The sequence below is a fragment of the Rhinopithecus bieti genome, unplaced genomic scaffold (genome assembly GCF_001698545.2).
Source record: "Rhinopithecus bieti isolate Rb0 unplaced genomic scaffold, ASM169854v2 scaffold_22436, whole genome shotgun sequence".
Taxonomy (NCBI): domain Eukaryota; kingdom Metazoa; phylum Chordata; class Mammalia; order Primates; family Cercopithecidae; genus Rhinopithecus; species Rhinopithecus bieti.
Window position 1 is genome coordinate 743,216 of NW_016810644.1, and position 25,503 is coordinate 768,718.

General features: G+C 52.1%; 1 protein-coding gene across 5 annotated transcripts; it reads left to right on the forward strand.

Annotated features, from left to right (window-relative positions):
* The first annotated feature begins 3,569 nt into the window (after positions 1-3,569).
* HSPBP1 (HSPA (Hsp70) binding protein 1) lies at positions 3,570-25,503 on the forward strand. 5 transcript variants are annotated; one of them, XM_017892561.1, is made up of 8 exons: positions 3,570-3,919; positions 4,252-4,561; positions 8,135-8,339; positions 11,339-11,563; positions 21,055-21,210; positions 21,359-21,455; positions 21,946-22,057; positions 25,049-25,503. In XM_017892561.1, the coding sequence occupies exons 2-8, from the start codon at positions 4,346-4,348 to the stop codon at positions 25,121-25,123; spliced, it is 1,086 nt and encodes a 361-aa protein (XP_017748050.1). In that variant the 5' UTR covers positions 3,570-3,919; positions 4,252-4,345; the 3' UTR covers positions 25,124-25,503. The 5 variants fall into 5 exon arrangements, with proteins under 5 accessions (XP_017748050.1, XP_017748054.1, XP_017748052.1 ...); XM_017892565.1 differs by having other exon boundaries at positions 3,711-3,795; positions 25,049-25,389; XM_017892563.1 differs by having other exon boundaries at positions 3,763-3,919; positions 4,249-4,561; positions 25,049-25,389.

The window sequence follows — 25,503 nt, forward strand, 5'->3', positions numbered from 1 at the left end:
GGGGGGGGCAGGGGGCGGGCCTTCAGCTGGAGGGATGGAGAGGAGGTGGGAGGATGCAGGAGAGAGGATGGAGGGAAGGATGGAGCGAGAGAGAGAGGACCCAACAGATGGGGCAGAGATGGAGATACACAAAGAAAGATCCTGGCTGACACAGAGACGGGAGACAGGCAGAGACGCAAGAGGGATGGAGACCACCAGAGACAGGCTGAGGCAGAGAGGGACGGAGGGCAGAGATGGGCAGGGACAGAAGAGAAGGAAGGTATGGCAAGCCGGGAAAACAGACAGGGAGAAGGAGAGAGAACTGCTGGAAGCCGACAGAGGGATGGAAAGACTCAGAGATTCGGAGAGACAGAGAGAGGAAGGCCAGCCAGAGAGGTGGGGGAGAGGGGGGCGCAGGTGGAGCTGCAGGGAGGGGCCAGGGGGTACACACAGGTGTAGGGACATGTGCTGGGGAGAACTGCGGACATATCCAGGGAGACAGAGACAGAGAAGGGAAAGAATTCTTGGAGTTGCTGACGCCAAACTCATGTCGGTTTCCCCAGCCCCCTAAGCCCACCCATCCAGGGCGAGGGTAAGTCTGTGTCCCCACCAGTGTCAAGGCTGCATATCTACCCACAGCCTAGAGTGATTTAGGATTCTCTTTACTTCTACAGAGAAGCTTCCAGAAGCCCCTGAGGTCCCTGTGTATATTCTTAGACCCCCATATATTCTCTGTGCTCATCATAGGGTCCTTTATACCTTCATGTGGGCCCCAGTATAGCCCATACATCCCCACTGTAGCATGTCCACAAGCCTGTGCTCTGCCTGTGAGTGACCCACCTGCCCCCATTAGCTTTCCACATAAACCATAGATCCCTCTATGTCATGTAACCGAAAGTGTTATACACCCATTTAATTCTCAAATCCTCTATAAAGCACACCCAGGACTGGGCAAGGTGGCCCATGCCTGTAATCCCAATACTTTGGGAGACCGAGGTGGGAAGATCAGCCTGGGCAACACAGCGAGACCCCATCCCTACAATTTTTTTTTTTTTAATTAACTGGGTGTGGTGACATGTGCCTGTAGTCCCAGCTACTTCGGAGGCTGAGGCTTGAGCCAGTGAGTTCGAGGCTGCAGTGAGCTATGTTTGCACCACTGCACTCCAGCCTGAGCAACAGAGTGAGGCCCTGTCTCTAACAAAAATAAAATAAAATAAAGTGCACACAGGAGCCTTTTGGCTCCTGTGATATTTCCAAGTCCCCCATTCAACACTTTAAGTCCACAAATATTTAATGAGTGCCAAATCTCAGCCAGGCACTGTTCCTGTTGGTAAGAACACGGCAGTGACCTAAATCAGCAAAAAGGCCTGTCCTGTGAGGCTTCCATGCTGGTGGATGAAACAGATGATCAACAAGGTCAATAGGCAAAATGTATGATGCGTTAGATAATCATGTCCGTGCTGAGGAGGTGATCACAGCAGGGAAGGGGGTTAAGAGGGGCCTGTTGAGCAGGGTGCAATTTTAGGCACCCGGCTTTTTTTATTTTTTGTATTTTTAGTAGAGATGGGGTTTCACCCTGTTGGCCAGGCTGGTTCTGTAACTCTTTGTTTTTTTTTTTTTTGAGATGGAATCTTGCTCCGTCACCCAGGCTGGAGTGCAATGGCGCAATCTCAGCTCACTACGACCTCCACATCCCAGGTTCAAGCAGTTCTCCTGCCTCAGCCTCCCGAGTAGCTAGGATTACAGGCACCTGCCACCGTGCCTAGCTAATTAAATTTTTGTATTTTTAGTAGAGATGGGATTTCACCATGTTGGTCAGGCTGGTTTCGAACTCCTGACCTCGTGATCCGCCTACCTCAGCCTCCCAACGTGCTGGGATTACAGGTGTGAGCTACCACCCTGGCCTGGCTCTGTAACTATTAACAGGAGGGATCTGCCTCTTGGTTCTGGAGGCATTAATGGGTCCCTTTTTGCTCTCAAGTGTCTTGCTGTAGATGAAAAATTATATGATCACCCTCTTTTTATTTTGTTTTGTTTTGTTTTTTGAGACAGGGTCTTCCCCCTGTTGCCCAGGCTGGGGTGCAGTGGGGCAGTCATAGGTCCCTGCAGCCCCAACCTCCTGGGCTCAAGTGATCCTCCTGCCTCAGCCTCCTGCATAGCTGTGACTATAGGCAGATGCCATCACACACGGCTAATTCTTGTACTTTTTTGTAGGGATGTGGTCACACTATGTTGCCCAGGCTGGTCTCGAACTCTTGGGTTCAAGTGATCCTCCCCCCTTGGCCTCCCAAAGTACTGAGATTATAGACCTGAGCCACTGCCCTTGGCCATGTATTATAAACTGATAGACTTGTACATAGATGTCTGCATCCTAATTCCCAGGATCTGTGCATGGGTTACCTTGCATGGCTGAAGGGACTTTGCCCATGTGACTGAGATAGGGAGATTATCCCAGTTATTTGGGTGAGCTCGATGGAATCACAAGAGTATTTGTGAGAAGGAGGCAGGAGGAGCAGTCAGTGATGGAGATGGGAAGATGGAAGCAGAGCTTGGGGTGATAGGGCCACCTGTCAAAGAAGGAGTGTGGCCTCTAGAAGCTGGAAAAGGCAAGAAAAACATTCTACCGGAGAGCCTCCGGAAGCGATGCAATCCTGCTGACAGTTTGATTTCAGTTCTGTGAAACCCATTTTGGATTTCTGCCCTCCATAACTGCAAGATAATAAATGTGTGCTGTTTTAAGCCACCACATTTTTAGTAATTTGTTAACAGCAGCAATAGGAAACTAATATAATAGCACATCCACAGGCCCAGATGCATCTCACAACACAGTGCTGGAAACACCACACACACACACACAGCCTATCTGTTGGGTCTTCCTGTTTCTGCCCAAAATATCCCCCTGCACAACCACGCCCAGCAGGTGATTGATACATTTGTGACTGTGTGCCCCGTTTTGCGTTGAGCACAACCTTTTCCTGGAGGAAAACGCCTCCTATCCAGCACCAACATGAGAGTTTCTTTAAGCCCAGTACAGGGCCAACACCTCTGCAGACCGGGCCGCATCAGCACGTGCCCAGGCCTAAACCCCACTTCTGGTGCACGGAGGCCTCGGGCCTCCCCACCAAGCTGGCTTCTCTGGCGCTCTGAATCTTGCTGGGCTCTGGGGCACTTTGCTTCCGGCTCCAGGCCTCAAGAATCCTCTCCTCTCCACCTGTCAGGGCATGGGGAAGAGTCCATGAGCGAGAGGCTGGGTGATGAGACGGTCCATGCCCCAGTTCCATTTGACAGATGGAGAAACTGAGGCTGAGAGAGGGGTTGCCGGGGGCCCAAGGCTCACAGGCCAGCCATTACAGTTGCGACCCCAGGGCTCCAGTAGATGGGGTGGTGGCCCCAGTGGAGGCGAAAGTCAGATTAGGGGGGCGAGGCCCCAAACCTTCTAAGGATGACCGACAGCAATGAGTGGGAGGGGCCTGGAAAGGGGGCGGGGCCTAACTGGGAGAAGCTGAAACGCCTAGAGCAGGTGCAGGAATAGTAGTGTGGGCGGGGTCAGACCTGGGGGCGGGGCACACTTTAGAACAGGGGTGGAGCTTGCAATAAGTATCGGGGGCGGGACTCGCTGAGGTGCGAAAACTGGGCCAGGGGCGGGGCTTTGACCAGCGACTTAAGCGTGAAGGGGCGGAGCCCGCACGAAGGTGCGTCCTAGCTTGGAGGCGGGGCCTGGATGGGAGGGGCGGGGCCGAGGGCAGTATCCGGCCAGGTGAGAAGAGAGTAACAGTCGGGCAAGCAGCTTCAGCGGCATCTACGGCACGAAGTTGGGTGGGTACGCCGGGCACTTCCGGGTGAAACTGTGCGTATTTCCGGTTAAGATGGCGGCGCCCAGTAGAGTCAGGTGCGGACGACTTTGTCCGTAGGAGCAGCGGCAGCTTGAGGACCCTGGGAGGTGAGATCCGCCCTATTCCGGCGCCCCTCTTCGGAGAGGAGGGAGAAGACTTGTTGCTAAGGAGACCAAAGGGCGGGCTTGTTGCTACGGAGGCGGGGCAGTGAGGTTGCTAAGAGACGGGACGCACGCACTGGAGATGGGGAAGGGGGGTTGTTGCCAGGGAGAGTGGGTGGGGCGTGTTGCTAGGGAGAAAGGAGGTGCTTATGACTTTGGGGAAGGGTCCTATGGGTATGAAGGAAGGAAAACGGGCTGTGGTTGAGTGGGCTGGGGGCAGAGACGTTTGGGGTCATGGGGGGGCGCCGAGCTCCCCTAAAACGCCACCTTCTCAGCAGACCCTCAAGAATCGACCCATCAGGACGACAGAGCTGCTTCAGCGGTGACCACCTTCTCCCCCTAACACGTTCTTCCCTTCTTCACAAACGGCCCATGTCAGACGAAGGCTCAAGAGGCAGCCGCCTGCCCCTGGCGCTGCCCCCGGCCTCCCAGGGTTGCTCTTCAGGGGGCGGCGGCGGCGGCGGCGGCTCCTCGGCTGGGGGCTCGGACAGTTCCCGGCCCCCACGCAACCTCCAAGGCTTGCTGCAGATGGCCATCACCGCGGGCTCTGAAGAGCCAGACCCTCCTCCAGAACCCATGAGTGAGGAGGTAAAAGATGGGGACCCAAGAAGCTGGGGTGAGGGGCCTGGGGACAGATAGAGGTGCCTTGGGAAGTGTGACCTGGGGAGCCACAAGAAGACTAGGGTCTTCTTGGGTGGCAGGCATCCAGGTGTGGAGGCATTGTAGGCTATAATTTGTGCTAGATGGGGTCGTCGTTGACTGAAGGTCAGATCTCAAGAGAGTCTGGGGGGGACATATCCTTTCCAGAGCCAGACTGACCTGGATTCAGCATTGTCCAGCTGTGTGACCTTGGATATATTACTTCATCTTTCTGAGTCTCAAGTTGTTTATTTACAAATTGATAATAATAATAACTACGGTATAGGGTAGTTCTGAGGTTCTACTTTAAGTAGGGCTGCACACAGTGTCCAGCAGACAGACAGTGCTTCTGAAGACAGCAGTGTGTTTTCATGAAGAGCACAGGCTCTGTAGTCAGACTACTTGTTTTTTTTTTTTTTTTTTTTGGTGTGGGGTAGGGGTGGGGGACACAGTCTCGGTTGGAGTGCAGAGGTGCAATCTTAGCTTACCGCAACCTCTGCCTTCCCGGTTCAAGCAATTCTCGTGCCTCAGCCTCCCCAGTAGCTGGGATTAGAGGCATGGGCTACCATGCCTGGCTAATTTTTGTATTTTTAGTAGAGAAGGGGTTTCACTATATTGGCCAGGCTGGTCTCGAGCTCCTGCCCTCAAGTGATCCATCTGCTTCAGCCTCCCAAAGTGGTGAGATTACAGATGTGAGCCGCCACGCCCAGCCTAGACTGCTTGGGTTTGATTTCAGGCTTTGTCAATTGCTGACTGTGTGACCTTGGGTAAGTCTTAACCTTTCTGTGACTCAACTTTCTCGTCTGCGAAGTGGGGATAACAATGATACATACCTCATAGAGTTGTTTTGCAGATTAATAGGAATAGTTATTATATATAATGTTTAATTGGCAATTACTGTATACAGAGCATTATGCTAACCCACTTACATACATGACATCATTGAACCTTTACGACAGTGAGGCATGAAACAGGCACAGAAACATTAAATAGCTCACTCAAATTTACTTAGAACTGTGACTAAGGAGACCTCTGCTCCCCTCCCTCACCCCCCAAAATTCCAGCAGTCACTTATTAGCTCTCATCTCCTTTTTCTCTGAGATAGAGTCTCACTCTGTTGCCCCGACTGGAGTGCAGTGGTGTGATCTCGGCTCACTGCAACTTCTGTCTGTCAGGTTCAGGCAATTCCCTTTGCCTCAGCCTCCTGAGTAGCTGGGATTACAGGCACGTGCCACCATGCCTGGCTAATTTTTGTATTTTTAGTAGAGACGGGGTTTCACCATGTTGGCCAGTCTGGTCTGGAACTCCTGACCTCAGGTGATCGGCTCCCCTCAGCTTCCCAAAGTGCTCGATTACAGGCGTGAGCCACCGCTCCCGGCCTCATATTGTTGTAAGGCTTTATTCTGATAAGTCTCAAATTTATATCTCTAGGCCAGTGATTCTTCACTGGGGGTGATTTTTATTCCCCAGGGGACAATTGTGTGGAAACATTCTTGGTTGTCACAACTGGAGGAAGGGGGATACTGGCATCCAGTGCGTGAAGGCCAGGGATGCTACTCAGCATCCTGTGGTGCACAGGACGGTCACACCACAGAGAACTATCCAGCTCAAAGTGTCAGTAGAGCTGAAGTTGAGAAATCCTGGTCCAGGCTGCACCTCCGCCTGGGCTTCAGGCAGCTTCCTCAGTCTTTTGCCTTGGATGTGTAATAGATCCCTCAAATTTGACACATTTGAAAATGGGCTGAAATCCCTGCTCTTCCCACCCCAAACCTGCTTTTCACACCATTTCCCCATCTTTTTCTGGTTGCTCAGAACAGAGACCTTGAAGTCATCCTTGACCTCTCTTTCTGTCACACCTCGTATCTCACTAAATCAAACGGGCTCTCTTTTCAAAATAAGTCCAGGGTCTGACTATTTCTCCCCACTCCTCTCTCCTTCCTGCTCCACACTGCCTTCTCTCCTGCCTGCTCCCAGCCGTAGCCTCCTGTTTCATATTCCTGCACCTGCCCTTGCCCCTCCTCCGTCTGTTCTCAATCAACAGCAATGCGGGTGTCCCCATTCCTCTGCTTAGAGCCCTCTGGCAGCTCCCACACCTATTCAGAGGGAAATCCCAGGTTTTTACAAAAGTTTGCAAGACCTGATATCACCTGCTCCCCTCCCCATCCCTTTCTCCTTGCTCACTCTGCCTCCACCACGCTGGCCTCCTGGTGGTTCCCTCTGCCTGGAACCACTTCTAGATGTGGCCTGGCTCAGTCCCTCACCTACTGCTTTTCTCGCAAGTCACCTCCCTGGGACCCTCAATGACCAACCCATTTCTTTTTCTTTTCTTTCTTTCTTTTTTTAGAAACAAGTTCTCACTCACTGCAGCCTTAAATTCCTAGGCTCCAGCCATCCTCTCCACTCAGCTTTCTGAGTAACTGGGACCACAGGCATGCACCACCATGCCCAGCTAATTTAAAACTTTTTTTTTGGCCGGGCGCGGTGGCTCAAGCCTGTAATCCCAGCACTTTGGGAGGCCGAGACGGGCGGATCACAAGGTCAGGTGATCGAGACCATCCTGGCTAACATGGGGAAACCCCGTCTCTACTAAAAAATACAAAAAACTAGCCGGGCGAGGTGGCGGGCGCCTGTAGTCCCAGCTCCTTGGGAGGCTGAGGCAGGAGAATGGCGTGAACCCGGGAGGTGGAGCTTGCAGTGAGCTGAGATCCGGCCACTGCACTCCAGCCTGGGCAACAGAGCAAGACTCCATCACAAAAAAAAAAAAAAAACAACTTTTTTTTGTGGAGATGGGGTATCGCTGTGTTACCCAGGCTGCTCTTAAATTCCTGCGTTCAAGTGATCCTCCTGCCTCAGCCTCCCAAAAGTGCTGGGATTACAGGTGTGAGCCATCGCACCCGGCCCTGACCTGTTTAAGTCTGCAGCCACAGTTTGGCACTCCAGATCCCCCACTGTGCTTAATCTTACTTACCCCAGGACGCTTATAATCTCACCACGTCAAATGCTACACGTTTTGCTTATTTTCTTTATTGACTGCTCTTCAACCTGAATGTGAGCCCCACCCCCAGGGCAGGGGTTTCTGTCTGGCCCAGGGCTGCCTTTAGTACCTAGAAAAGTGTCTGTGAATAAAATAGATGTTCAGTTGATTCTGATGCCCAGGCTAGAGTACAATGTTGCGATCTCGGTTCACCTCAACCTCTGCCTCCCAGGTTCAAGTGATTCTCGTGCCTCAGCCTCCGGAGTAGCTGTGACTACAGGCTCGGACCATCATGCCCAGCTAACTTTTTGTAGTTTAGTAAGATGGAGTTTCACCATGTTGCCCAGGCTGGTCTCAAACTCCTGAGCTCAGGCAGCCTGCCCACCTTGACCTCCTAAAGTGGTGGGATTACAGGCATGAGCCACAGCGCCCGGCCACTATTTGTTGACTGAAGGAGCATCAGCCCTCAGTTGGCTGTCTTTATTAATGGCTGTTCCTTTTTAATTAATGACTGATAGATCTCCTTTCCTCCTCGCCTTGGTCCCCAGAGGCGTCAGTGGTTGCAGGAGGCCATGTCGGCTGCCTTCCGAGGCCAGCGGGAGGAGGTGGAGCAGATGAAGAGCTGCCTCCGAGTGCTGTCACAGCCCATGCCCCCCACTGCTGGGGAGGCTGAGCAGGCAGCCGACCAGCAAGAGCGAGAGGGGGCCCTGGAGCTGCTGGCCGACCTGTGTGAGAACATGGACAATGCCGCAGGTACCCCACTTCCCCCGTCGGGACGTCCTGCCCCTCTGTACATGTCCTGCTGCCTCTCAGCTCTTGGCCCTACTCTTGGGGATCACACCATCAGCCTCCCTGCTGCCCTCTCACCATCAGCCTCATTGCCTCCATTGCCATAAGGAGCAAGGCTCTTCCTCACCCTCATGGCAGGTGGGGTCCCCCACTTCCCTGATCAGTTCTGAGGTGGCTGTTTCTCTCCTAGTCCTCTGGGTGTCCACTGCCATTCCCCAGAGTACAAGGGAGAAAGTGGCATGGGTGGGGTGGCAGAGAAGGCCTCTCCAGGGCGACGTTTGATCAGAGACCTGAAGTGAGGTGCGAGTTGTGGGATGGTCTCTGGGAAAAGCATTCAAGACAGCGGGAACAGCCAGTGCAAAGGCCCTGAGGCCAGAGCGCGCCTGGTGTGTTCAGGAACAGCAGCCAGGCCCTTGAGGCAGAGTACAGGGAGTGAGGGGCCAGGCGTAGGAAACAGTGTGGGGGTGGGCAGGGCCTTGCAGACCGAGGTAAATGCTGTTTTACTCCAAGCAGCGGAGCTGACAGAAGGTTTGAGGAGAGCCCACTTCCATTTGGAGGGGTTGTGTGGTGTAGCCATTGAGGGTGTGGATTTGGGGTGTCACTTCCTTGGTTCATAGTTCAGGCTGTGCTGCTACATGGCAGTCTGGTTTGGGCAGGTCCTGGTTACTTCCTCTTGTACACAGGCTGGTGAGAATGGGCTGAGAGAAACCCCCAGGCCCGCACAAGCCGAGGCACAGAGTACACGTAACATGTCAGGCATGGGAGTCAGGTGTCTTCATTTTGGACAGGGGCTGGACGGCGTTTAGGAAGCCCCCCTCTATGAGTGCATTTAGTGCCCTGAGAAGACCCACAGTGCAGTCGCCACCTCCCAGCTTACTTTTCCCCAGTGTTTCCCAGTCTTAACCCGGCAGAGAACTCCCGCTCCCGTCCGCAGGATGGCTTTTAACGAGTTTGCTCTTTCATTCATTTTGTGCTTGTTCAGGAAATATCTGTTGAGCAGCTGCTGTGTGCTAAGCGTCCAATCACAGCAGCAGCAATTTTACACCTTATTAGTAATCAAATGAGAACGAAAGCCAAAGATACCACTTCCTCCCTGGCCTATGCGCCGTCTCTGTATATAAATATAAATATGTATGTGTATCTTTTCTGTTTTAATGAAGATGCGCAGTGCTGATGAAGGTGGGCTGAGGGGAACATCCTCCCACATGGCCGTCTCTACCACTTACTGTCAATTCACAGTGTTGTGCAACACTACCTGTATTTCCAGAACTTTTCCATTGCCCACAAAGGAGACCCAGCACCCATTAAGCAGGCCCTCCCCCGGCCCCCTGGCAACAACTAATCCGTGTTTTGGGTCTATGAATTTGCCCATTCTGGACATTTCATATAGATGCCTATAACATGTGACCTTTTGTGTCCGGCTGATTGTGCTAAAGGTGTGCCCATGTTGTGGTGTGTGTCAGAGCTTTATTCCTTTCTTTTTTTTTTTTTTTGAGTCAGTCTCCCAGGCTGGAGTGCAGTGGTGCAATCTCAGCTCACTGCAACTTCCACCTGCTGGGTTTAAGTGATTTTCATACCTCAGCCTCCCCAAACAGCTGGGATTACAGGTGCATGCCATCAGGCCTGGCTAATTTTTTTTTTTTTTTTTTCCTGAGACGGAGTCTTACCCTGTCGCCCAGGCTGGAGTGCAATGGCATGATCTCAGCTCACTGCAACCTCTGCTTCCTGGGTTCAAACAATTCTCCTGCCTCGCCCTTCCGAGTAGCTGGGATTATAGGCGACCGCCACCATGCCCAGCTAATTTTTGTATTTTTAGTAGAGATGGGGTTTCACCATGTTGGCCAGGCTGGTCTCGAACTCCTGACCTCGTGATGCACCCGCCTCGGCCTCCCAAAGTGCTGGGATTACAGTCATGAGCCACCGCGCCTGGCCAGGCCTGGCATTTTTGTATTTTTAGTAGCAACGGGGTTTTGCTATGTTACCCGGGCTGGTCTTGAACTCCTGGCCTCAAGTGATCTGCCCCCCTTGGCCTCCCAAAGTGCTGGGATTATAGGCTTGAGCCACCGTGCCTGGCTGCTTCATTCCCTTTTATGGCTGAGTAATACTCCATTGTATGGCTAGAACAGTTTTTATTTATCTCTTTATCCTTTAAGGACATTTGGGTCATTTGTGAATGATGCTGCCATGAACCTGAGTGTGTAAGTATCTGAGTCCCTACGTTTGGTTCTTTTGAGTCTGTGCCTTGGTGTGGAATTGGTAGGTCACAGGGAATCTTGTGTTTCACTTTTTGAGGAACAGCCATGCTCTCCACCACCACTTTATTTATAAAAACCAGAGGTAGGCTGTGGTTTGCTGACCCTGGGGACATTCAGATTGTCACAAAAACCAGGATCAGTCCTGGCATTTAGTAGTCTGGAGCCTGGGGCCCTAATGCCCCAAGTGCCAATGGAATCCAGTTGTACTGGGCTTGGAGGGACCTCTGGTTGGGTGTTTGGAGAGAACCAGGTCCCTGTGGGAGCCAGCCTGGCATTCCTGGCCTCAGCAGCTGTGGCAGTCGGCTTAGGGCCAGCTTAGCCAAGCACCACAGACTACTGGCTTTAAAAACAGAAATGTATTTTCTCACGGCTTCAGAGGCTAGAAGTCTGAGATCAGGGTGTGGGCAGGGCTGGTTTCTCCTGAGCCCCTCTCTCCTTGGCTTGCAGAAGGCATTTTTTGTGTCCTCCCTCCACGTTGTCCCTCTGTGGGTGTCTGTGTTCTCATCTCCTCTTATCAGGACAGCAGTCAGATTGCATTAGGGCCCACCCTGAGGACTTCATTTTACCTGAATTATCTCTTTGAAGATCCCATCTCCATGAACAGTCACATTCCAAGGTCCTGGGGATCAGAGCATCAACCCATGCATTTTGGGGGGCACAGTTCAGTCCCTAACATCTGGCCTCTCTCTGCTCCCCTCTGTGGCACAGACTTCTGCCAGCTGTCGGGCATGCACCTGCTGGTGGGCCGGTACCTGGAGGCGGGGGCTGCGGGGCTGCGGTGGCGGGCAGCACAGCTCATCGGCACGTGCAGCCAGAACGTGGCAGCCATCCAGGAGCAGGTGCTGGGCCTGGGCGCCCTGCGTAAGCTGCTGCGGCTGCTGGACCGTGACGCCTGCGACACGGTGCGTGTCAAGGCCCTCTTCGCCATCTCCTGTGAGTGTCTGGGTGGGGCTGGGGGCAGGGGTGCTGGGGGGTGTCGGGTGGGCCCTCGGGATCTGCTGGGGCAGAGGGAGAGGCATCTCCTTCACTCGTTTATTACCGTGCTTGTTGGGCCTCTGGCACCTGAGTGCTGCAGGCAGAGTGAGTGGTGCACTCGGCCAAACCCCCTGCTAGCCACGCAGCAGACATGACCACGTTGGGAGGAGACTGCCCGGCCCTCAGCGTGAATGCTTTGCACGCAGCAGTTTTTCAGCTGGGCACTGTTCACACTGGGGCTGGTTCACTCTCTCAGGGGCCATCCTATGTACTACACGACATTGAGCAGTATCTAGTGGGTGGCCTCCATGCCATGGAGAGACACTGTCACCCCACCTACCGCAGCATAGATGCCCCCAGATGTCATAGAAAGCCCCATGGTCAGAACCCCTGCTGTACATGAATTCTTCTTCTTCTTCTTATTTTTTTAATTTAACCTATATAGAGACAGGACTTGCTTTGTTGCCCAGGCTAGTCTTGAACTCCTAGCCTCAAGGGATCCTCCTGCCTTGGCCTCTGAATGTGTTGAGATTACAGGTGTGATCCACCATGTCTAGCCACAAATTCTTTTTATCCTAATGGCCTGTGAAGTGGGACCGTTTGCATCCTCATTTGACAGGGGAAGAAACTGACGTGTGGGCAGAGGGACGTGGCCGGGTTTGTGCAGCTCCACAGGGCAGAGCTGGCCAGGACTCCCCCATACCCTGCCTCCTGGGACACAGGGGCCAGGTTGGGGCCAGGGATGGGACAAAAACCAACATCTGTGGGGCAGTTTCTCCATGCCAGGTGTTGACTGGCTGAATCCTTGTGCACACCTGCTGAAGTTGGGCCCACTGTGTCTCCTCCACACGGGAGGGATCAGGCCAGGGAGTCTGGAGAGGACACACAGAACCAGGGTCCCAGCCCGGGGGAGCTCTTCGTGTGTGCTGGATGCCTGCCTGCATGTGCTGTACTAGTGCCGCCACTGGGCTGTTTCCTTTTATTTTCCCTAACAGCTTTATTGAGATATAATTCACAGGCCACACAATTCATCCTTTTAAAGTGTGTAACTTCGTACTTTTGGCCTGGCATGGTGGCTCACATCTGGAATCCTCACACTTTGGGAGGCCGAGGCGGGAGAATTGCTCAAGCTCAGGGGTTTGACACCAGCCTGGGCAACATAGGGAAACCCCTGTCTCTACAAAAATTAAAAAATTAGCTGGACGTGGTGGTGTGTGACTGTAACTCCAGCTACTCAGGAGACTGAGGTTGGAGGATCACCTGAGCCTGGGAAGTTGAGGCTGCAGTGAGCCATGATTGCACCTCCAGCCTGCGTGACAGAGCAAGACCTGTCTGAAAACAAACAATAAAACCAAAAAACAGCGTAGTACTTAGTATATTCACAGTGTTGTGCAGCCATCATCACTTTCTAATTTTAGATGAGATCAGGCGCGTTCAGGCGGTATGGCTGTCGGCAGTCGCTAATTTCAGAACATTTTCTGTTTTTCTTTCTTTCTTTCTTTTTTTTTTTGAGACAGAGTCTCATTCTTGTCATCCAGGCTGGAGTGCAATGGCATGATCTTGGCTCACTGCAACCTCCTCCTCTCAGGTTCAAGCGATTCTCCTGCCTCAGCCTCTCAAGTAGCTGGGATTACAGGCGCCTGCAACCACACCCGGCTAATTTTTGTATTTTTAGTAGAGACTGGGTTTCACCATGTTAGCCAGGCTGGTCTTGAACTCCTGACCTCAGGCGATCCACCCGCCTTAGCCTCCCAAAGTGCTGGGATTACAGGTGTGAGCCACTGCGCCTGGCCAAAATTTCAGAACATTTTCATCCTTTCCCCCAAGCAGAAATTCTGTACCCGTTAAGCAATCAGTCGGCATCCATCCTCTCCCCCAGCTCCTGCAACATGAATCTACTTACTGCCTCTAAGGATATCCCTCTCCGGGACATTTGTACAAATGGAATCCCACACTGTGCGGCCTTTTGTACCTGGCTCCTTTCATACAGCGCAAGGTCCCCGAGTGGTGGTGGGTGGCAGTGCCGCTGGCTCCTTTCATACAGCGCAAGGTCGCCGAGTGGTGGTGGGTGGCAGTGCCACTGGCTCCTTTCATACAGCGCGAGGTCCCCGAGTGGTGGCGGGGGTGGCAGTGCTGCTGGCTCCTTCCATACAGCGCGAGGTCCCCGAGTGGTGGCGGGGGTGGCAGTGCTGTGCTCTTTCTTGCGGCTGAATGTGTCCTGTTGCATGGGTCCACCATGCCCTGCCTCTCCTTCCGCCTGTCTGCTGACAGTCCCTGGTTTCCATCTCTCTCTGGGCTCTCGTGCTCCTGTGGACATGGCTGCACAGGTCTTTTCGTGGACATTTGTTTTGCGTTCTCTTGAGTGTATACCTAGCAGTGGAGTTCNCCTTTCATACAGCGCAAGGTCCCGAGTGGTGGTGGGTGGCAGTGCCACTGGCTCCTTTCATACAGCGCGAGGTCCCCGAGTGGTGGCGGGGTGGCAGTGCTGCTGGCTCCTTCCATACAGCGCGAGGTCCCCGAGTGGTGGCGGGGTGGCAGTGCTGTGCTCTTTCTTGCGGCTGAATGTGTCCTGTTGCATGGGTCCACCATGCCCTGCCTCTCCTTCCGCCTGTCTGCTGACAGTCCCTGGTTTCCATCTCTCTCTGGGCTCTCGTGCTCCTGTGGACATGGCTGCACAGGTCTTTTCGTGGACATTTGTTTTGCGTTCTCTTGAGTGTATACCTAGCAGTGGAGTTCCTGGGTCATATTGTAACTCTGCATTTAATCTGTCCGAGGTTGGCTTTTTTTCTTTCTTTTTTTGTTTTTTGAGACGGAGTCTCGCTCTTTCACCCAGGCTGGAGTGCAGTGGTGCAATCTCGGCTCACTGCAACCTCCACCTCCCTGGTTCAAGGGATTCCTCTGCCTCAGCCTCCCAAGTAGCTGGGTTTACAGGCACACACCACCATGCCTGGCTAATTTTTTTTTTTTTTGTATTTTTAGTAGAGATGGGGTTTCACCATGTTGGCCAGGCTGGTCTCAAACTCCTGACCTCAGATGATCCAACAGCCTCGGCCTCCCCTAAATGCTGGGATTATAGGTGTGAGCCACTGTGCCTGGCCTGAGGTTGGCTATTTTTTAACTCCAGCAGCCTATGTGGTCATTGAAATGGGGGTTGCGAGGGGGGGGTCCAACACCCCCTTTCTCTCCCTCACCCCCATGTATCCTGAGCCCCAGAATCAGTGTTGTGTTCCCAGCAGATGGTGGCCCCAGCCATGCAGAGGCTGAGAGGAGAACAGGGAGGATTTGGGTAGGAGGAGATTCCGGAAGAAGGAAGCATTCTGATGAGGTGAGGAAAGGAGCTTTGGAGGAGGTAGCACTTGGAAAGTCGCAGCCAAAACTAAGGAGATAGAGGGACCGACAGACATGGGGCAGCTTGGCCACAAAGGGCAGAGGGAAGGACATGGTGTCCCTGAGGGCCAGAGCAGGGTAGAGAGGGGCTGGCAGAGTTTTCTTCCAAGAGCTTACATTAAAAAAGAAGTCTTGCCGGGCCCGGTGGCTCACGCCCGTAACCCCAGCACTTTGGGAGACTGAGGCGGGCGAATCACAAGATCAAGAGATTAAGGCCACCCTGGCTAACACAGTGAAACCCCGTCTCTACTAAATATACAAAAAATTAGCCGAGCATGGTGGTGGGCACCTGTAGTCCCAGCTACTCAGGAGGCTGAGGCAGGAGAGTGGCGTGTACCCAGGGGGCGGAGCTTGCAGTGAGCAGAGATCACGCCACTGCACTCCAGCCTGGGCGACAGAGCGAGACTCTGTCTCGAAAAAAAAAAAAAGGTGGGGGGAAGTCTAGGAAGTCTTTAGGCCATCTTGGTGGCTCACACCTGGTCCCAGCTACCTGGGAGGCTGAGGAGGGAGGATCATGTGAGCCTGGGAGGCAGAGGCTGCAGTCAGCTGAGATCGTGTCACTGCACTCCAGCCTGGGTGACAGAGTGAGATCTTGTCTCCAAAAAAAAAAAAAACAGTCATTACATATTTTTAAAAATCTGTGAGACAGTCACGTGGTTCACCAGGTACAAAAGAGTACATAGCAAACGGTCCCTGTCCTCAAACCTGGTCCCCATTCCAGAGAAAACCACTGTCATGCCAGTTTCTGCTTCCAGAGATTCTGATAAATCTGTCAGGACAAATGTGGGTGTGTGTGGTGTGTGTGTGTAGTGGGTGTATGGTGTGTCGTATGTGTGGAGGTGTACATGGGGTGTGTGGTTGTGTGGTATATATGTAGAGGTGTGTGTGGTATGGTGAGTGTGTGTGTGTGCTGTGTGTGTTGCATGTGTATGTGTGTGGGATGTATGTGCTGGGGGTGTGCATGTATATGTGTGGGGCATGTGCAGTGTGTGGGGTATATGGGGTGCATTTGGGGTGTGTATGTGTGGTGCGTATGTGTGGTGCATGGATGTGCGTAGGGTGTGTGGGATGTGTGTATGTGGTGGCTGTATACGGGGTGTGTGGTGTGTGCATATGTGGAGTATGCCGTGTGTGGTATGTGCACACATAGACACACAGATTCATCTCTTTTCCTCGGATGTGCACGGCTGGGGCAGACCATCCTGACTGTTGCGCACCTTGACCTGCCTCTGTCCTTTTTTCTGAAGCCACAGTAGCTTATCTTTCCCCTTCCTGTGGGTGAGGAATGCAGGAGTGGCCCCCATCGAGGAGGGCTGCTTCTGGCTTTGTGTCTTCATGAGGTTGTGGTCAGCCGTGAGCTGGGCCGCGTTACCCGAAGGTCTGACTGCACTCAGCCCTGTGCGCCGCACCTCGTTAATCCCTCACAATCCTCATCCGAGGGAGGGGTGCTAGAGGTGGGCTTCCACCGTGGCTTGCCCCAGGGCTAGCAGAGTTTTGCTGGCTGTTGGCAAGAAGCTCGGGCTGCTTGCGCGACCTCACCACACGGTGGTCGGCTTCCCCAACGAAAGCTGTCCATGACGCAGGGCAGAGCTCTGGGAGCTCGGATGCCCTTTTTTTTTTTTTTTTTTTTTTTGCTTGGGGGTAAAATTCACATGAAAATGTTAAAGTATACCATTCAGTGGCATCTGTCCTTTTTTTTGATGGCTGCAGGGTATGCCATTGTGTGGCTGTCCAGTACCATTACCGGAGTTCTGTGCTGGGAGCCACTTGCAGGCTACATCCCCTCAGCTCCTGCTGCCCGAGGCGGCGGTGCCAGTGCCATTCCCAGCAGGACAGGAGGGGATGGACTCGCTGCCCCTCTGCTGAGCCACTCCAAAGTGGTTCTATGTTATAGTCTACCAGAGTGGCATGGTTATTACAATCCATGAACCTGCATGCACACACCATTGTCACGCAGAGTCCACAGCTGACACTGGGGCTCACTCTTGATGTTGTACATACTGTGGGTTTGGACAACTGTATCATGACATGGACCCCCCCGTAGTATTATACAGAGGAATTTCGCTGCACTCCAGATCCTCTGAGCTCCAGCTAGTCATCCCACCCCTGAGCTTTTTACTGTCTCCATAGTTTTGCCTTTTCCAGAATGTCATATACTTGGAACCATGCAATCTGCAGCCTTTTCAGACTGGCTTCTTTGGCTTAGTAATCTGCTTTTAAGGTTCCTCCATGTCTTTTCTTGGCTTGATAGCTCATTTCTTTTTAGCGCTGAATAAGCGTAACTTTTTTAAGGGAGATGTGTGGGCTGCGGTGATGACTTTGGCTTTCTCTCCAAAAATGACGGCAGCCATACTGTGATCCCTGCCCCCAACTGCTGCACAGAGAAGAGGGTGAATGCGGCGAGGGTGGGCAGAAGGTGGGTGGTGAGCTGGGGGTTATGGCGATAACCTAGGCAGGAGATCAAGGTTGTGGTAGGGAACAGTGGTTCTCAAACGGGGGCAATCATGTCCTCCACAGGATATTTAGACAAATGTCTGGAGACATTTTTAGTTGTCACAGCTGGGAGAGAGGGACTATTGGCATCTACTGGGTAGAGGCCAGGGATGCTGCTCAACATCCTGCAATGCACAGGGCGGGCCCCACAACTCAGAATGATCTGGCCCCAGATACCAACCGCGCCCAGGTGGAGAAACCCTGGCGTAAAGGAGACAGGCCTCTCCTGGGTACATTTTGAAGGCAGAGCTGACAGGCCTTGCTTACAGATGAATGAGAGAAGTCTTCGTGTTTTCCACTCCCTGCATGCCTCTTCTCTTTTCTTTCTTTAATTAAATAACATTTGGCCAGGCACGGTGACTCACGCCTCTAATCTCAGCATTTTGGGAGGCCGAGACTTGAGGCCAGGAGCTCAAGACCAGCCTGGCCAACATGGTGACACCCCGTCTCTACTAAAAATACCAAAAAATTAGCCAGGCGTGGTCGGGCATGCCTGTAATCCCAGCTACCAGGTAGGTTGAGGCATAAAAATTGCTTGAACCCAAGAGACATATGTCGCAGTGAGCCAACTGCCACTGCACTCCAGCCTGGGTGACAGAGTGAGACTCTGTTTCAAAACAATACATAAATAAAATAAAATAAATATTTAACCCAATCTGTCCAAACTATTGTAATTTCAATGTGTAAGTAATATGGAATATTAATGAGACACTATATTTTTTGCCACGCTAAGTCTTCAAAACCTAGTGTGTGCATTTTACAAATAAAGCACATCACAACTCAGATGTGAGTTTTCAGCGGTGGTGTGGAGTGTACCAGAGCAACAACGTTGTGTGTGTTTTTCTTTTTGGTTTTCTTTTTTTGTGTGTGTGTGAGATGGAGTTTTGCTCTTTTTGCTCAGGCTGGAGTGTAATGGCATGATCTCAGCTCACTGCAACCTCCACCTCCCAGGTTCAAATGATTCTCCTGCCTCAGCTTCCCTAGTAGCTGGGATTACAGGTGCCTGCCACCATGCCTGGCTAATTTTTTATTTTTAGTAGAGATGGGGTTTCACCATGTTGGCTAGGCTGGTCTTGAACTCCTGACCTCAAGTGATCTGCCCACCTTGGCCTCCCAAAGTGCTGGGATTACAGGCGTGAGCCACCGTGCCTGGTCAATGTTGTGTTTACTGGAGAATATTTTACACTGTTTCAGTTTTTCATTTTAAGTTTAAATGAATTGAACTTAAATGAAATGAACAACTATTTTCCTTAGTTGCACTGGCTGCATATCAGGTGTTTAGTGGCCACAAGCTACTAGTGGCTTCTGTCCTTCTTGGGCAGCCCAGACCTAGAGCCTACCAAGGAGCAGGCACCTTACTGGAGGTGCACCCCAAAGGTCAGTTCTCATCCTGCTGGGAGGCCTTCCAGAGTTCTCATTGCCCTCTGGATAAAGGTCATGCATGCTGTGTAGCCTGGCTCTTTTGGGCCTCAGTTTCTTCATCTGTAAAATAGAATTCTGAAAGCCCACCCTCCAGGAGAATTGTGAGGATTAAAAAGATGGCCGGGCGCGGTGGCTCACGCCTGTAATTCCAGCACTTTGGGAGGCCGAGGCAGGCGCATCACGAGGTCAGGAGATGGAGACCATCCTGCCTAACGCAGTGAAACCCCATCTCTACTAAAAATACAAAAAAAAAAAAAAAAAAAAATTAGCCGGGCATGGTGGCGGGCGCCTGTAGTCCCAGCTACTCCAGAGGCTAAGGCAGGAGAATGGCGTGAACCTGGAAGGCAAAGGTTGCAGTGAGCTGAGATCGTGCCACAGCACTCCAGCCTGGGCAAAGAGTGAGACACCGTCTCAAAAAAAAAAAAAAAAAAAAAAGATATGGACTGGACACGGTGGCTCACACCTGTAATGCCAGCACTTTGGGAGGTTGAGGTGGGTGGATTATGAGGTCTGGAGTTCAAGACCAGCCAAGCCGATGTGGTGAAACCCTGTCTTTACTCAAAATACAAAAATTAGTGGACTGTAGTGGTGCATGCCTGTAATCGCAGCTCCTTGGGAGTCTGAGCCAGGAGAATGGCTTGAACCCAGGAGGCGGAGGTTGCAGTGAGCCGAGATCTTGCCGTTGCACTCTAGCCTGGGCAATAGAGCGAGACTCCGTCTCAAAAAAAAAATAATGATGCGGCCGGGCACAGTGGCTCATGCCTGTAATCCCAGCACTTTGAGAGGCCCAGGCGGGTGGATCACTTTAGGCCAGGAGCTTGAGACCAACCTGGCCAATGTGGTGGAACCCTATCTCTACTATAAATACAAAAATCAGCTGGGTGTGGTGGCAAGTTACTGTAATCCCAGTTACTTGGGAGGCTGAGGCTGAAGAATAGCTTGAACCAGGGAGCAGAGGTTGCAGTGAGCCAGATCACTCCACTGCACACTCCAGCCTGGGCAACAGAACGAGACTGCATCTCAAAATGAATAAATAAGTAAGTAAATAAATAAAATTAAAAAATAAAAAGAGATGATGCTTCCATCAGTGAAGAAATGGATAAAATGTGGTATATCCATACAATGGAATATTATTCAGCCATGAAAAGGAATGAAGTGTTGATACCACTTACAACATGAATGGATCTGGAAAACACCATGCTGAGTGAAGGCAGTCAGACACAAAAGGTCACATATTTTATGAACACATTTCTATCAAGTGTCTGGGACAGGTAAATCCACAGAGGCAGAAAGCACGTCTGTGGTTGCAGGGCCCAGAGGGAGGGGAAATTGGGAATGACTGCTCATAGGTACGGGGTTTCCTCTGGGGGTGATGAAAATTTCCTAGAGTTAGTGGCGATGGTTATACAGCCCTGCGAATATCTTTAAAAGACTGAACTGTGTGAATTGTGAATTATATCTCAAAAACATTCTTCAAAAAAAGATAATGCTTGCATATGCCGGCCCTTGGCAAGTAATGATGGTGGTGGTTGGTGGTGATGATGACTGACAATGAATATATTGTTAATGGTGGTGATGATGATGGTGGTGATGGTGGTGGTGGTGATGATGATGGTGGTGGTGATCGATGGAGTATGGATGGAGGTGATGGTGAGATGGGTAATGGTGGGTGTTGGTGATCGGTGGTAGGATGGAGGTGATGGTGATATGATAGAGGTGTGACCGATGGTGGGGATGGTGGTAGTGATGGAGGTGATGGTGAGATGGTATGGTGGTGTTGTGATGGTGGTAGTCGGATGGAACTGATGGTGGTTCGATGGCTGATGGGTGGGGGATGTCGTGGTAATGGAGGCGATGGATGGTGGTCATAGTGATGGTCGTGGTGATGGTGGTGAGGATGGTGATGATGGTGGGCAATGAATGGTGATGATGGCGTGAATGGTGGTGAGGATGGGTAGTGATGGTGAGGATCATGGTGATGGTGTTGATGGTGATGGTGGTGGTGGTGAGGATGGTGGTGATGGTGGTGAGGATGGTGATAGAGATGGTGGTGGTGATGATGGTGATGGTGGTGATGGTGGTGGTGGTCATGATGATAGTGGTGGTGGTGGTGACTGCAAGCTCAGGACTCTGTCCCCCTCTCCCAGGTCTGGTCCGAGAGCAGGAGGCTGGGCTGCTGCAGTTCCTCCGCCTGGACGGCTTCTCTGTGTTGATGCGGGCCATGCAGCAGCAGGTGCAGAAGCTCAAGGTCAAATCGGCATTTCTGCTGCAGAACCTGCTGGTGGGCCACCCCGAACACAAAGGTGTGGCAGCCCTTGAGTGAGGGCAGGAGTGGGGAGCAGACGCCCTGGGGTGGGTGCAGGTGTGGGAGAAGGGGAGGAACAGGCATCCTGGGGAGGGCATAGGAGATGGGTGGGGCTGCCCCTCTGACCCCTGCAGCCCTCCCGCCAGGGACCCTGTGCTCCATGGGGATGGTCCAGCAGCTGGTGGCCCTGGTGCGGACAGAGCACAGCCCCTTCCACGAGCACGTGCTTGGAGCCCTGTGCAGGTACTTTGGCTCCTTGAGAGGACGGGGCCTGGGGTGGGTGCCCCACGGTGGGGGTGGCTCAGGAATCAGCCCGTAGGGACTCAGGAGTCAGGACCTTCCCTGTGGAGAGGAAGGGTGTGGGGCCAGAAAGAAGTAGGAGTCAGGGAGCCTCAGTTTCCTCACCAGTAGGGCTGGCACAGAGGCCCTGGGGGAGGGAGAGAGGCTTTTGTACAGGCCCCCACCAGTGAATTAGTGTTTAATCAGATGATGCTGGAGCTCTGAACAGCACACCAGAGTTGACACACATCAGGCCCTGTGCTGAGCCCCTCAGCACCCACCCTAGGCCAGGGGCAGCGTGAGGTCCGTTCCGCAGATGGGGAAATGGAGGCCCACTGTGGGGCAGCAAGTTGCCCGGGCTCCTGAGTGAGCCGGGGGACGGGGCAGGCGATAGGGTGGGGTCAGTGAGGCCTCTAGAGGGAGGTCCTAAGGGCTGCTCTTATGTCCCTCACAGCCTGGTGACAGACTTCCCACAGGGTGTGCGTGAGTGTCGGGAGCCGGAACTGGGCCTGGAGGAGCTCCTCCGCCACCGCTGTCAGCTGCTGCAGCAGCATGAGGAGTACCAGGTATATGGGGAGGGGATGGGGTGCAAGGAGGACCAGGTGTGGGGGCAGGGGACAGGGGCTCCAGGAGGACCAGGTACATGGGGAGGGGACGGGGTGCAAGGAGGACCAGGGGTGAGGGGCAGGGGACAGGGGCTCCAGGAGGACCAGGTACATGGGGAGGGGACGGGGTGCAAGGAGGACCAGGTGTGGGGGCAGGGGACAGGGGCTCCAGGAGGACCAGGTACATGGGGAGGGGATGGGGTGCAAGGAGGACCAGGTGTGAGGGCAGGGGACAGGGGCTCCAGGAGGACCAGGTGTGTGGGGAGGGGTGGGGTTGGAAGAGGATCATGTGCCGGGGGAGGGGACAGCAGCTCCACAAGGACCGGGTGAGTTGCGGAAGGGACAGGGCGTGAGGAGGATCAGGTGTGAGGGGGAGGGGCCTGGGGGCTGAGGAATTCCCCAGGTTAGACCAAGTGTGGTAGTGGGGACCCTAGTAGGGGCAGAGCCAGCCAGTCCTTGCCCTTGGGGGCTCTTGGGTCCGCTGGTTCAGGCTTTCATTTATGTTCTCGTGCGTTTCACTCATCCTGCATTCAGCAGACGTTTATTTCACGCCTAGCATTCGTCCCGTGCTGTGTCAGAGTAGGAGAGACAGCAAGGAGACAGGAGCTTTGAGACTGTTAAAGGGTTGACCAAGTCACTGAATTATTATCCAAATTACCTCATACAGTTGTTTACATTAAATAAATGTAAACTGAATATAGTATCACTCAAATGTCTTAATGATTAACTATTTCGTTGAATTGACAAGATATAATTGCCATTTCTAATCAGATGATGCTGGAGCTCTGAACAGCACACCAGAGTTGACACATATCAGGCCCTGTGCTGAGCCCCTCAGCACCCACCCTGGGCCAGGGGCAGTGTGAGTTCCGTTCCGCAGATGGGGAAATGGAGGCCCATTGTGGGGCAGCGACTTGCCCGGGCTCCTGAGTGAGCCAGGGGACAGGACAGGAGATAGGGTGGGGTCAGTGAGGCCTCTAGAGGGAGGTCCTAAGGGCTGCTCTTAGGATGACAAGATATAATTGCCATTATAATGGCAAATATTAACCAGTTATTTTAGGTAAATAACAAGTGACACATAACAAGTCATCAGATATTTAATTAAATAGATAAGGGGCAAATAAATAACTCATTTGATAACTAGACAAGTAACAAATGCTAAATCACAACTAATTAAAATTCAGATAGTTAATTGATTAAGTAATGTATTAATTTGTTGAAGTGAATGAATCAATGCTGGTGCTTCAGCAAAGCCAAGCTTAGCAAACTCACCCACCTCCTTGGGACATTCTATTCTGTTGAGTTCATTCCTGTGTAGACACTGTGAAGTGTCTGTACATATTGAGAGTGTACTACATGGCCGGGCACGATGGCTCACGCCTGTAATCCCAGCACTTTGGGAGGCCAAGTCGGGTGAATCATGAGGTCAGGAGTTCGAGACCAGCCTGGCCAACATGGTAAAACTCCATCTCTACTAAAAATACAAAAAATTAGCTGGGCGTAGTGGCAGGCGCCTGTAATCCCAGCTGCTCAGGAGGCTGAGAAAGGAGAATCGCTTGAACCCGGGAGGCAGAGGTTCCAGTGAGCCAAGATGTGCTACTGCACTCCAGCCCGGGCGACAGAGTGAGACTCCGTCTCAAAAAAATTTAAAAAAAAAAAGTGTACTACATAAGAAATTTTGACTTATGTATACACCCGTGGAAACACTGAAATTAGATTTATAATAGATTTTACTAATGCTTTCTGAATAGGTTCCGTAGTCACATGATTGAAAATACAAGACCCACAGGAGAGTAAACAGTGAAAAGTCTTTCCTGCCCCTCCCTCTAGCTACCCAGTTGCTCAGGTGTCCTTCCTAAGATACTAGGTGCACATGAACAAAGGTGCATGTGAATTCTCCTTTTTCTCTGTGTTATGCAAAATAAGCCTGCCATGCTGTGATGGCTGTTCTGCCCCTTGCTCTGCAGGCATTGCATGTCTCGCTCGCGGCTCTTTTATTTTGCAGCTGTACAGTGCAGATGGCCTCTTTTTTGTAGCATGGTTATGCAGGTCGTTTCTACACTCTCACTATGACAAACACTGCTAAAAGAATAACCTTTTGTATATGTTATTTCATATGTCTGTAGAACAGTTTCTACAAGGGAAATGGCTGGGGTCAGGTATGTTAAAGGTGAAGGTTAAAGGTGAAGGGCCATTTCATTAGCTATCACCAAGCTCCTCTCCACAGAAGTTTAACCATTGACACTCCAGTCATAAGGGGGCCCAACTCCCCAAATCTTGGTCAGGACGCAGTGGCCTCGATGAACCATTTGACTTTTTTCAAGCCGATTGTTGAATAGTACTCCAGTCCAGTTTACATTTCTCCCATGAGTGAAATTTGGCATCTTTTCTCTTTCTTGTGAACTGTTTGTTCTCATCCTTTGCCCACTTATCTATTTATTGGGTGATGGTTTTTGCGAATGATTTTTTTAGGCTCTTTAAGTGTTAAGTATATTAGCCATTTGTGCTATGAATCACAAATATTTTTCCCCAACCTCGTTTTCTTTTCTTTTCTTTTTCTTTTTTTTTTTTTTTTTTGCCCTGGGAGTATCTTTTATATTACGTAGTTTAACCTGTCAGTGCTTTCTTTCATGGTTTCTGGGGTTTGTATCTGTAGAAAGTTTTGAACAGTGGTCAATATCTGGGAGTTAGAAAGAGCCCAAGAGTGCTGATATGAGGCAGATAAATGGAGTGAGACGAGTCTGGGGGACCTCGGGTTCTAGTTCAAGTAGTTCAGACACCAGTGTGAAGACAGGGAATCATGGATCTGAGCAGTGATTAGAGAACCCTAACCTCTGGTGGGGTGGTGGTGGCTAGGAGAGAAAAGGAGTCACCTCTGGGTGCCAAGAATGTTGGAGGCAGGGTCCAGCCTCTGCACTCAGGCCCTTTGCTCCCTGCCCCTGCCCAATCCAGGAGGAGCTGGAGTTCTGCGAAAAGCTGCTACAGACCTGTTTCTCCAGCCCGACGGACGACAGCATGGATCGGTGAAACCGGGTGGCTTCTTGCCCCTTTCTCCGTGGGAACCCCAGGCCTCTTGCCTCCCTCCCCACCTACAAGGCCCTCTCCCAAGGGATCGCACGGCCTAGGTGCCTGGACCCAGGGCGTGCCAGCCCGTCTCTGTGCAGTCCCTGGAAGGGCCGCTGAGAAAGGCACCAGCTCCTTGGACCCCACCTCCCATGCTCTCACTCTCATCCCCGTTCTCTTGTCCACACAGCTCTTCCAATAAAGGTGTTTCTCTTCCTCCTCCTCCTTCACTGCCGCCTTTGTCACCTCCTTTGGAGGGTGCATGGGGGACGGGAGGAGGGGCACAAGTTTAAGGGACTTGGGGAGCCACTGGAGGAATAATAAAAGTGTTGCTCTTCATCATC